This window comes from Ursus americanus, chromosome 2 (assembly GCF_024610735.1).
Source record: "Ursus americanus isolate L20-20 chromosome 2, mUrsAme1.1.p, whole genome shotgun sequence".
Lineage (NCBI taxonomy): Eukaryota > Metazoa > Chordata > Mammalia > Carnivora > Ursidae > Ursus > Ursus americanus.
The window spans coordinates 17,010,752-17,023,416 of NC_142128.1; the positions used below are offsets into that span (position 1 = coordinate 17,010,752).

Below are 12,665 nucleotides of genomic sequence, written 5' to 3' on the forward strand. Positions count from 1 at the left end.
CTCAATGTGGGACTCAAACTCACAACTCCGAGATCAAGAGTCGCACACTCCACTGACTGAGCCAGCCAGGTGCCCCTCATAATTCTATTTTTAATTTTTTGAAGAGCCACCATTCTGTTTTCCCTAGTGGTTGTACAATTTTAAATTCCCCCCCACAGTGCAAAAGGGTTCTGATTTCTCCACAGCCTTATTAACACTTATTTTCCTTTTTTTTTTTTAATAGTAGCCATCCAATAGCTGTGAGATGTATGTAATTGTGGTTTTCATTTGCATTACCCTTGTGATTAGTAATGTTGAGTTTCTCTTCATGTGCCTATTGGCCATTTGTATATCTTTGGAGAAATATCTTCAAGTCCTTTGCCAATTTTTTAACCAGGATTTTGTTGTTGTGTTGCATTGTAAGAGTTCTTTACATAGTCTATATATTATTTACTCTTTAGCAGATACATGCTTTGCAAATAGTTCCTCCCACTCCATGGGTTGCGTTTTCACTCTGTTGTGTCCTTTGATGCACAGAAATTTTAAATTTTGATGTAGTCCAACTTACCTTTTTTTCCCCCTTTTGCTGTCTGTGCTTTCGGTGTCATACCGAGGAAATCATTGCCAAATCCGATGTCATGAAGCTTCCCTGTTTTCTTCTAAGAATTTTATCCTTTCAGCTCTTACATGGGAGTTCTTTGGTACATTATGAATTAAGTTCTGTATATGGTGTAAGGCAAAGGTTTAACTTCATTCTTTCACATGTTAATATCCAGTTTCCCCAATACCGCTTGTTGAAAAGACTAGATTTACCTCATGGCATGATCCTGGCAACCCTTGTTGAATATTTTCTTTACCATATGGGAAAGGATTTGGGGCTATAAATTTTGGGGGGCGGGTGGTACAGAAATGACCTGGTCTCTGTCTTAACGGAGCCTCAGTAGAGTTGACTAAGATTTTGTTTCAAAGAACTTTTGTCCAGCACGGTTTTGTGCTCAGTGCACACTGGGCCCATGTTTTCCCACACTTTGCCTCTTAAGCTTCCCATCCAACCTGTGAGGTGGTGGGTTGAACCCCTTTAACAAACTCAGCTCCCCAAAAGAGCACGGTTATGGCTTGTGCAGAGGCAGGCACAAAGTTAGGATTTGAACCCTGGATTCTTGGCTTCCTGCTATTTAAGGTAAGGTGGACTTCGGTGTTCTCATCTCTAAAATATGCGCAGAAATGAAATGAGATAGTCTCTACTGAACAGTCTGGCAACTGTAGGATCCTATGCATTAAGGATGCACCAAAACCAGGGGCCAAGCGTGAGCTGCAGACGTTGCGCCTGCAGAGAAGAGCGGAGGCCAAACAATCCGGAACGTCAGACTCTCAGGGCTGGAGGTCCGCCCCCGGGCGGACCCCAAATTTCATACCCGGAACCTGGGCGCGGCTGGGCTGTGCGATTGGCGCGGGAGGGCAATGAGCAACAGAAAAAAGCTTGCGACGCGATTCTCGTTGAAATGCACCACAGTGTCTCCAGAGTGAGGCTTTACAAGTCTAACAACGTCCCCACAACCAGCTCCTTTGCTGTCTCTCCCTTTTACTCACCTACCGCGGAGTAGTTTCTTCTCCGTTGCCCCTTCACTGTGTTCCTTCTTGGTACGCCCCCACCCAGCCTGGGAGGGGCCGAGCTGCTGCCCGCGTGGACACCGCGCATGCGAATCCCCGTCGCGTGGGTGGGGGCGGGTGGGGGAGCACGGACCCCGCCCCTTCGCAGCTCCACGCGTGACGTCGCGGGGGGCGCCGGCCTCCGCCCGGCTCCGAGCGGTGAGAGGGAGGGGCAGGCGGACCCGACGCCGCAGGACCGGGAAGGGATGTTGCGGGTGTTGAGTGCCTGCAGGAGGGGCTTTGCGGGGGGAGGGGAGGCCCAGGGGCACCACCAGCCGCTGAACTCAGGCTCTGCCCTCCCCCTTGGTGCTTTTTCCCCCTTTCCAGATGTGCCGGGACGGGAGGCAGGGCAGGGACTGGGCATTTGTGACACCTGCATTTCCCTGGAGCCCTCCTTCTCCCCCCACCCCATATGTTTATCCCGTCTTCCAGATGTTCCTTTTCATCAGGCTGTCGCTTCTCGCTTGGGAAAGGGCACTCTACCTGGAAGCAGAGGACGGGTTTCAGACCTTGGCCCTGCCACTCCTCTGTGAAAGTCCCCGAACCTCAGTTTCCACCACAGTATTTTTTGCCTGGCTTCACCTGGTTTTAAAGATCAGTATGACACAGTGAAATAGAAAGGAAATGGACATTTGTTGAGTTCCTGCAAGGCCAAGTACAATGCAAAACTGCTTTATCTGTCCCATTTAGTCCTCATTATTTGGCCTTCTTTCACAGATCCGTAAGCTCACAAAGGTTAACTGATTTTTCTCACATAGCCAGTGAGTGTAAGTGGAGGATACAGATTGAAACGTTTTTGTTCCAGAGTGAGTTCTTTTCATCAGATACTTCCTTTGTCTAGGCTATTGGATGGAACTGTTCAGCCAAACCCTAGCCCCAGAGCAGCTGTTTCCTGAATTTCTCCCCTTGAGAATTCTCCTTTTGGGTTCCTCTTTCCAGCACAGTGTGCTCTGCTTTGCTTCTGCCTTGATTACTTCAGAAATGAAATACAGCAAACATTTTTTGAGTGTTGCAGGGGGATGAACACTTGGAGTTAAGAGCTTTGGATTCTCGTGCTGGCTCTGCCATTAACTGGCTGTATGGCCTTGGGCAAGTCCCTTGTCTTTTCAGTGTTAGCTTGCCTTTGAATAAAATGGGTAAGTGCCTTCTGACTGGCAGGCTCTTGTCCATTTCTTCCTTCCTGTCCTCCAGCAGGCTCTCCGTGGAGGCCCGGACCCCTCTCCTCCCCATGGGCAGCTGCCAGGCAGGGCACAACCTGCATCTCTGTCTGGCCCACCACCCACCACTGGTCTGTGCCACTTTGATCCTACTGCTTCTTGGCCTTTCAGGCCTGGGCCTAGGCAGCTTCCTCCTCACCCATAGGACAGGCTTGCGCAGCCCTGACATTCCTCAGGTGAGTACGTTCTTCATCCTTTTCACACAGGCCTGCTTGTGCTGCTAATCTCTGACCTCTCTCCCACTTTTCTTTTGCACACAGGACTGGGTCTCTTTCTTGAGATCTTTTGGCCAGCTGACCCTGTGCCCCATGAATGGGACAGTCACAGGAAAGTGGCATGGGCCTCAGGTCGTGGGCTTACTGACCACCTTGAACTTCGGAGATGGTCCAGACAGGAACAAGACACAGACATTCCAAGCCACGGTCCGGGGTAGTCAGATGGGATTGAAAGGTGAGATTAAGGAGGACTGTGGGTTGGGCTTCAGAACACTTACGGTTGGGTTCTGTCTCTGACCTCCCCAGCTTGGTGACCTTGGGCATATCCCAAGGCCTTAGTCACTTCTGCTGTAGTAAGGACTAGATACGTTCAGTGAACATGGTGACACTTTGTGGGTTCCGTGTAAGTGTTTTCTCTCTTCCCTTCCAGGTCTGAGGTCTTTTGAGTCTATCCTTGGAGGTGCAACAAGATGGGGTAGATTTGACCTAATGTTCTTTCTCATCCCTCTTGCTTTCTCCTCTTAGTGGCACCTTCTTTTTCCTCAGGGATATTCAAGAAGCATGTCTTGTTCAATTTAGCAAGTGTCCTGAGTGCCTGCTCTGTTCTTACCACAGCTCTATGTGCTATGGAAGATACAGAAAAAATTAGACATCATCCATTCCCAGAGAGCTTAGAGTCTTCTGGGAAAATGATGTGGGGAGGGGAGGGAGTCAGTGGGTGCCACTGATGCCTGTGTGAGATTTGGCCTCAGGTTCCTTATCTGAAATTGGGGAGATCAAAAGGGAGAAGAGAAAGGTGGAACTCTCTGGTTTCTGAGGTCCTCTCCAACACTCTCATTCTAAGATTCTTTTGTGAATTGCGTGTGTGTGGGTGTGTGTATGTGTGTGTGGCAGGGGGGAGGTCTCTAATGTCCAGATGTACTCGTGTGTGATCAAAGAATGAGAGTAGAGGAAAGTGTCTTATACAGTCTGTCATATACAGACTTGAGGTAATTTTTCCTGTTTTTATTTTGTAAATATATGTGCATCAGCTTTATTGAGATATGATCATATACCATAAAATTCACACATTTAAAATGTACAGTTCAGTGGGTTTTCATACCGTCGCACAAGTGTGCAACTATCACCACAATCAATTTTAGAGCATTTCATTCCCTCAAAAGAAATCCTGTACCCATTAGCAGTCGCTCCCCTCTTCCTCCTAACCTCCCAGACCCAGGCAACCACTTACCTTTCTTTTTCTGTAGATTTGCTCATTCTGAACATTTCATGTGCTCTTTTGTGACTGGCTTCTTTCAATCAGTATGTTTTCAGGGTTCATCTGTGTCATAGCACGTATCAGTACTTTGTGTTTCTATTGCTGAATAACATTCGTTGTGTAGATATTCCACATCTTATTTATCCAGTCGTCCGTTGATTGACGTTTGGATTATTTCTACTTTTTGACTATTACAAACAATGCTGCTGTCAACGTTTGCATACAAGATTTTGTGTGATCATACATTTTCATTTCTCCCAGGGGAAATGAAATACCTAAAAGTAACTCTATGTTTAATCTTTTGAGGAACTGCCAGACTGTTTTCCAAATTGGCTGCACCATTTTGTGTTCCCCCAGCAGTGTGTGAGTTCCAATTTCTCCACATCCTTGCCAACACTTGTTATTAGCTGTCTTTTTTTTCTAGCCATCCTAGTCATTGGGAAATAGTATCTCACTGTGGTTCTGATTGGCATGGCTAATGATACTGAGCATTTTTTTTTCATGTACTTATTAGTCATTTGTCTATCTTCTCTGAAGAAAATTATAATCAGAGTTTTGCCTTTTAAAAAAACTGGATAATTTGTCTTTCAATTATTGAGTTATAAGAGTTCTTTATATTTTCTAGATACAAGTCTCTTTGTTGTTGTTATTTTTTTTAAAGGTTTTATTTATTTATTTGACAGAGAGAGAGAGCACAAGCAGGGGGAGAGGCAGAGGGAGAAGCAGACTCCCCGCTGAGCAGGGAGCGCAATGCAGGGCTGGACCCCAGGACCCTGGGATCATGACCTGAGCTGAAGGCAGACAGTTAACCAACTGAGCCACCCAGGTGCCCCTCTAGATACAAATCTCTTACCTGATGTATGATTTGTAAATATTTTCTCCCATTCTCTGGATTGTCTTTTCACTTTGTTGATGGTGTTCTTTGAAGCAGAAAGGTTTTCATTTTGATGAAATCCAGTTTATTTTTCTTTCTTTCTTTCTTTCTTTCTTTCTTTCTTTCTTTTTTTTTTTTTTAAGATTTTATTTATTTAGGGGCGCCTGGGTGGCTCAGTCGTTAAAGCGTCTGCCTTCGGCTCAGGGCGTGATCCCGGCGTTCCGGGATCGAGTCCCACATCGGGCTCCTCTGCTGGGAGCCTGCTTCTTCCTCTCCCACTCCCCCTGCTGTGTTCCCTCTCTTGCTGGCTGTCTCTCTGTCACATAAATAAATAAAATCTTTAAAAAAAAAAAAAAAGATTTTATTTATTTATTTTTCTGAGAGAGAGAGCTCACACACATAAGCCAGGGAGCAGCAGGCAGAGAGAGAAGGGAGAAGCAGAGTCCATGCTGAGCAGGGAGCCCTATGCGGGACTTGATTCCAGGACCCTGGGATCATGACCTGAGCCAAAGGCAGACACTTAACTGACTGAGCCACTCAGGCGCCCCCAGTTTATTTTTTCTTTAGTTGCTTGTGCTTTTAGTGTCTTGGTTAGGCAGCCTTTGCCCAACTCAAGCTCATGAAGATTTACCCCTTTATTTTCTAGTAAAATTTTATAGTTTTAATTCTTACATTTAGCTTTATGATCCATTTTGAGTTAATTTTTGTGAATGGTGTGAGGACGGGGTCCAACTTCATTCTTTTGCAAGTGGCTATCCAGTTGTCCTAGCATGTTTTGTTGAAAAGAGTGTTCCTTCCCTTAGAATAGTCTTGGCACCCTTATTGAAAATCAGTTGACCGTGGATGTATATATAGGTTTATTTCTGGACTCTCAGTTCTATTCCATTGATCTCTGTGTCTATCCTCATGGTAGTACCACACTCTTTTAATTACTGCAGCTTGGTATTAAGTTTGAAATCAGAAAATGTGAGTCCTCCAACTTTGTTCTTCTCTTTAAAAATTGTTTTGGGGTCGCCTGGGTGGCTCAGTCAGTTAAGCCTCTGCCTTCGGCTCAGGTCATGATCCCAGGGTCCTGGGATAGAGTCCCACATCGGGCTCCTTGCTCAGTGGGGAGTCTGCTTCTCCCCCTGCCTGCTGCTCCCCCTGCTTGTGCTCTCTCTCTGACAAATAAATAAATAAACTCTTAAAAAAAATAAAATAAAATAAAAATTGTTTTGGTTTTTCCAGAGCCCTTTAATTACCATATGAATTTTAGGATCAGCTTCTCAAATTCTGCTTCTGCAAACAAGTCCTGTTCTTTTATAATGGTTACAAACAGAATAATATCATCAAAGATTATTCTGGACAAGACAGAAAATAATCCACCTATGATTGCATCATCGAAGCAATAATTATTGAGCATCTACTATGTCCCAAGCCTAGGGAATATAGAGACGTGTAGGACATGGGCCCTTGCCTCAGGCTGCTTTCAGTCTAGCAAGGATACAGATGTGAATAGAAGTAAATACCTTTCAGTATGTGAAGTACCACACAAGATAAAGTGGGCATCCTCAGGAGTCTGTCAAGCAGGGTTAGCGAAGATAGGCTTTTCCAAGGGTTCAGTGCCTGAGCTGAGGCTTGAAGGGAGGGTTAGGAGTGTGCTCTTCCAGCCAGAGGGACAAGCATATGCAAAGGCTTGCAGACGGGGATCGTAATGGCATGTTTGAAAACTTCAAGGGGTTCAGTTTGACTGGTGCAGGGGAAGGAGTGTCGAATGAGTGGCAAAAGATGTGTTTGAGGAAGCGGACAGAATCCTCTGGAGGGTCTTTTGTGCCAAACCCAGGTAGTTGAATTTTATCTCGTACATTGGGCAAACTCAAAATTTTTGTCAGGAAAATAGTAAGGTTTTGTTGTTGTTGTTCTTTTAAAAAGATCATACTCTCTTGGCTGACTGCCTGGTAGAAGTGTGTCCAATGGCAGGAAGACCAGGTGGAAGGTAACGGTTGCAACGGAAAGATGATGAGGACCCGAGCTAAGACAATTGCCGTGAAAGACTGATCTGAGCGAGACATTGGCAGTAGATTGACAGGACTTGGTGACTGATGTGATCTGGGGAATATAGGGAAACAAGGGGTGGTTCTCTTAGAAGGTTTTGCATGTACATTTCTTAGTTGTCATTCTGATTTATATATATACTGGTTGTATTTCTCTTTTTTCACTTATGACATCATTTTTTTTATTACTGCCTGGCCTGAACATTATTATTTTAATGGATGTAAGGTGATCCATTAAGTGGTTGGGCCATCATTTGTAATGCTTTTCCTAGTCTTAAACATCTCTGTTGCTTTCTATTTTTTTTGGTATTTTTTGTGAAGTCACAATAAACATCTTGGTATACTTGGCATCTTTCTTTTGAATCCTTTCCTTAGGATGAGTTTCTATAAGTGGTATTACTGAGTCAAAGGGAATCGACCTTTTTTTAATAGATAAATTCTTTTTGTTGTGGATTCAGACCACAAAGAAGTATACAAAGCACATGTAAAAATCCATCTCACCTCCCCTCCAGTGTCCACAGTTTGAGGGGCACCTTCTCAGTCACATTCTGGACCCATTTAAAATTGTAACAGATACAGCCACATCGTCTTTTAAAAGGTGTCACTCATTGAGAGTGCCCATTTCGCCACATCTTCAGCAACTCTCATTATTACCAGTCTTTTTTATTTTTACCAATTTAATGAGCAAAGAAATTTCCTGATTGTTTTCATTTAGTTTCTTCTGATTGTTAGCGAGGTTGAACATCTTCTTGTAGGTTTATTGGCCATTGTCATGCCTCCATGAATTTCCTGTTTGTATCCTTTGCTCGTTTGTCTTTTAAGTTACTTATCTTTATCTTCTTGATTTTTAGAAGATCCTTATATATTCTGGATTGTAAACCTTTTTGCCAATTAAATATAGCCATTTGGGGGCACCTGGGTGGCTCAGTCTGTTAAGCATCCAACTCTTGGTTTCGGCTCAAGTCAGGATCTCATGGGTTATGAGATCAAGTCCCATGGGCTCCTCTCTCAGAGGGGAGTCTGCTTGAAGTCTCTCCTGCTGCCTCTCCCCCCAATAAATAAGTCTTCACAAAAAGTAGATAGGTATTTTCATCCATTCTGTTACTTTTTTTTTTTTTAAGTTTTCTTTCATCATTGAGAAGCCTTCACATTACAAGATTAAGTTTATTGCTCTCACCGTTTACTCAAGCTTGTAGGTCTTGTGTCCTTTTTAGGAAGGCTTTAACTTTAAACTTAGAAAATATTCTTCTGGGGGCGCCTGGGTGGCACAACGGTTAAGCGTCTGCCTTCGGCTCAGGGCGTGATCCCGGCGTTCTGGGATCGAACCCCACATCAGGCTCCTCCGCTATGAGCCTGCTTCTTCCTCTCCCACTCCCCCTGCTTGTGTTCCCTCTCTCACTGGCTGTCTCTGTCTCTGTCAAATAAATAAATAAAATCTTTAAAAAAAAAAAAAAAAAAGAAAAGAAAATATTCTTCTGTATTTTCTTTGGGTTTTGTTTTGTTTAATTTGTTTGTATAGATCTCTAACACATCTGGACTTTATTTTATAGTGTGAGATGAGTCTAACTTTTTTTTTTCCCCAACTGGAAATTGTCCCAAGGCCACTGACTAAATAGACCATCCTTTCCCCGCTAATTTGAAATGGGGTGTGAACCCTTTCATGGATTTTGATACTTAGTAGGAAACTACTTTCTTAAAAAGGACAGACTCGTTTAGACAGACTGACGTTGGCCATGTGTATCTGCCCCAGTTTCACTGCAACTTTGTGAGTATTGGCATGATTGTTTTATTGTTTGTAAAGAAACTTAATTTTTTGTTTATGTTGGTACACAGTTATTGCCATTTCTCAATGACACAGTGATAGTATATAGAGTACTCTATTGAATAGACTCAACGCCAAAACAGTTGGTACTTAAGGAAGCCTTAGAAATGAATGGAAGTCTGAAGATGGATGGCTTCCACCCCACCCTCCATCTTCTTCCACCGCCTCTCCTGTGCCTCTCATAGGATCTTCTGCAGGAGAGCTGGTCCTCATTACTGCCAGGGTGACCACAGAAAGGACCCCAGGAACCTGCCTGTATTTTAGTGCTGCTCCAGGAATCCTGCCCTCCAGCCAGCCACCCCTCTCCTGCTCAGAGGAGGGAGCAGGAAATGCCACCTTGAGTCCTAGAATGGCTGAGGAGTGTGTCAGGGTTTGGAGCCACGAAGGCCTTGTGCTCACCAAGTTGCTCACCTCGGTAAGAGCCTCAGATTGTTGGGGTTTCACAGACTGCCGTGCTGAATGCTCTGCCTTGAAGGCTGCTGGGGTAGTTACGTAGTAGAAAAGGCACAGGCTCTATAATTCTGCCTCAGAGGCTGTGTGACCTTGAGCAAGCATCTGAGCTTCTCTGAGCCTCAGCTTCCTCATCTGTAAAATGGAAAACATGATAATATCTCCTGATGCCAACAAATAAAGATGAATGAGAATGAATGTCAGGTGCCCAGTACAACACCTGCTACATAATAGAGATTGGATGAGTGACAGCTATTACTATTAACAATTGTCTTTAAACAGAATAAAATATGATCTCCACCTTAAAGGAATGCAGAAGCTGTAATAAGAGGTGGAATGGGCTAATCGCTATCATGGAGATGTGAGCAAAGTGTTATTCAAACACAGGGTAAGGAGCAATTAACCCTAACTTGAACATTTATGAAGAGTGCTTCACAGAGAAGGTGGCATTTAAGAAAGAGAATTGTGTACACTAGTTTATAATGTACAAAGTGCTTTCAGGTTCATTATCTCATTTGATCTTAAAATAGCCTTTTGAGGTAGCTGTTATTATCCCGTTTTACAGATGAGGAAACAGGCTTAGAGAGAGGGAGTAAATTGCCCAAGGCCACACAACTGGTTAAGTGGCAGACCCAGGATTGCACCCTATGCCTTCTGACTGCAGTTCTAGACTTTATCTGCCCTTTCAGGATGACCCTTGAAGAGGAGGAAGATGGGGGCGGAGAATGTGATGGAGGGGGCTCAGGAGAGGGGAAATACATTCCAGGCAAAAGGACCAGCAGGTGCACAGGCCTAAAGATTGAAAAGTGTTCAGCCTTTGAGGGGAGTCGATGAGGAGGGCTTAGGAATGACTGAGGGGAAGAGACAGGAGAGAGGCAGGGGCCTGATTGTGAGGCACCGTAACTCCAGGGTAAAACGCTATGACTTGATACTGCAGGCCATGGGGGCCAGTGGTGCTGGGTGAGAGAGACTGACTGAGTGGAGGAGACAGACCAGTTAGGAGGCTGCTGTGTGCTTTTCCCTCACATTTGCAAAGACCCTGGCGAGGAGCATCACCTGGGAGCTTAGAATCAGAGCAAATTCTGGTTTCCAGACCTGGCCTTCTTGTGCATATTTAAAATGTGGGCAGTAGTGGACACATTATGGGGGTTCACTTCAATGGTTGGGCAAGAAAGCAGTTCATAGGCCATTGAGACAATTAGCTTGTATAGAAATTACATTTTCCCTTTAGTTGGTCCCTGAATGTAGAGAGCCCTCCCCGCCCCCGCCCCCCCCCCCGGGGGGGGGGGGGGAGCTTCTCTCTGTAGCTCTTGGCCCCCGGAATAAGATGTCTTCCCAGGGGAAGATTCCCGACCCTCCCTCCTTCTCATTCATTCCTCCTTCCCTCCCTTTGCCCACCCTTAGGAGGAACTGGCTCTGTGTGGCTCCAGACTGCTTGTTTTGGGCTCCTTCCTGCTTCTCTTCTGTGGCCTTCTCTGCTGTCTCACTGCTGTGTGCTTCCACCCGCGCCGGGAGTCCCACTGGTCTAGAACCCGGCTCTGAGGGCACTGGCCTAGTTCCCATCTTGTTCTCAGGTAAGGTTCTTTACCCCAGTCCTGTGGGAGCAGGGGATGGGGTGGAGGTGGCGATTATAACTGAGATAGAGTCATTCCTAAACAATATGGTTTGGTTTTACTTGTTCTTGAACTTGATGTAGGTGGAATCATACATATTCTTTTGTGACTGACTTCTTGAGGTTAATGTTATGATTTTAAGATTCATCCATAGCTGTAGTTCACATCCAAGCTTTTTGGCAACAGTGGTGAGTTAACAGGGTTCAGATTTGCTGATGCATCCTGGATATGAATTATGTTTGCCTTGCTTTTGTCCTGAAATTCTGATACCCAGTTTTATGATGCAAATTTTGTAAAACTCACCTTGAACAGCGCAAAAGGATTGATGATGCCCATTTACTAGGCACATAGTATGTGCCCAAGCATTTTACATACACTTTCTTTTTTCCATCAGCCTTCACTGCATTTAGGAAAAGTTGATTTTGCTAACAGGATCTTTGGAGAAACATGCCTCACAAAGGTGGCAGTGGGTGGGAAACATATTGGCTAACTAGTCCATGTGTCCACTCATTAAGGAAAAAAATATTTCTGTAAAAAAGTCTCACTTTGTCAGGTGGAGGTCATATAATTTGAGAGTTATCTGTTGTGCATCAGGCTCTTAAACTGTTCTCAGCTTCAACAACTAGCTGCCGTACTCTAGGAGAGAGCCATGGGAGAAGTAAGAATAGCCCAAGCCTAGGGAAGGGCTCTGGCCGGAGGAACTGGATGCTCGAGATCAGCTTTGCTTATTTTGCTCAGGGCTAAGCTCCACCGACTTGGGATAGGAGATTGTGGAACCCTCCTAGCTTTTCTTAGATCTGAGTGGACTGGGACATGAAGGCTTTCTGGCTCCTAGCTGATCCTGGGGTCCTGAGGCTGCCCACTCAGTCGAGATGAGTGCCTGTGACCATGTGTAGTCGCCACTTCCTCTGCTCCTTCCTCACTCTGCAGCCATCCCAGAGCTTCCCCCAGGAGCCCTCTGATCTGCCCATTTTTGGGTTTTTTTGTTTGTTTTTAAGATTTTATTTATTTATTAGTGAGAATGAGCAGGAGAGCACAAGCAGGGGGAGGAGCAGAGGCAGAGGGAGAAGCAGACTCCTGCTGAGCAGGGAGCCCTACGCTGTGGGGCTCCGTGGGCCTTGATTCCAGGACTCAAGGAGCGTGACCTGAGCTGAAGGCAGGCATTTAACTGAGCCACCCAGGCACCCCTGTGCCCTTGTTTTTAATCTTCTTTTTCTCCAGGTGTGAATCAACTTCTCCAGACTTTGTTCTAAGTTGGAAGAGATGTTACAGAAAATGGAAAGCTGGAATGTGGGGGAAAATAAAAGGCTTTTTTGCCCAATGTTGCCTAGGGTGTTTATTGGGGTTTGGGTTGAGGTGGGAATTTTAGGGTAGACAGGTTTGGGGGACTTTTCCTTGTTGACTCTTCAGTTTGGGATACAGGCTGGCATAGGGCATGGATTACTGCAGCTCTGTCCTCTATTGTGACTTGCCTTTGGAAAACACTTGGTTTTGATCGCCACCTCTGCCACCTTATGCCTTGTGTTCTTCTATGAAAGAAAACCCATAGTTCCA

The 12,665-nt window shown here is 45.1% G+C and overlaps 1 protein-coding gene across 3 annotated transcripts; it reads left to right on the top strand.

Annotated features, from left to right (window-relative positions):
- The first annotated feature begins 1,632 nt into the window (after positions 1 to 1,632).
- On the top strand, positions 1,633 to 12,432 carry TMEM219 (transmembrane protein 219). Of its 3 annotated transcripts, none has more exons than XM_045785952.2 (6): positions 1,633 to 1,788; positions 2,821 to 3,022; positions 3,107 to 3,296; positions 9,234 to 9,463; positions 10,903 to 11,072; positions 12,333 to 12,432. In XM_045785952.2, the coding sequence occupies exons 2-5, from the start codon at positions 2,858 to 2,860 to the stop codon at positions 11,038 to 11,040; spliced, it is 723 nt and encodes a 240-aa protein (XP_045641908.1). In that variant the 5' UTR covers positions 1,633 to 1,788; positions 2,821 to 2,857; the 3' UTR covers positions 11,041 to 11,072; positions 12,333 to 12,432. The 3 variants fall into 3 exon arrangements, with proteins under 3 accessions (XP_045641908.1, XP_045641910.1, XP_087725140.1); XM_045785954.2 differs by having other exon boundaries at positions 1,634 to 1,788; positions 2,824 to 3,022; XM_087869014.1 differs by lacking the exon at positions 1,633 to 1,788 and having other exon boundaries at positions 1,974 to 3,022.
- The last annotated feature ends 233 nt before the right edge of the window (positions 12,433 to 12,665 follow it).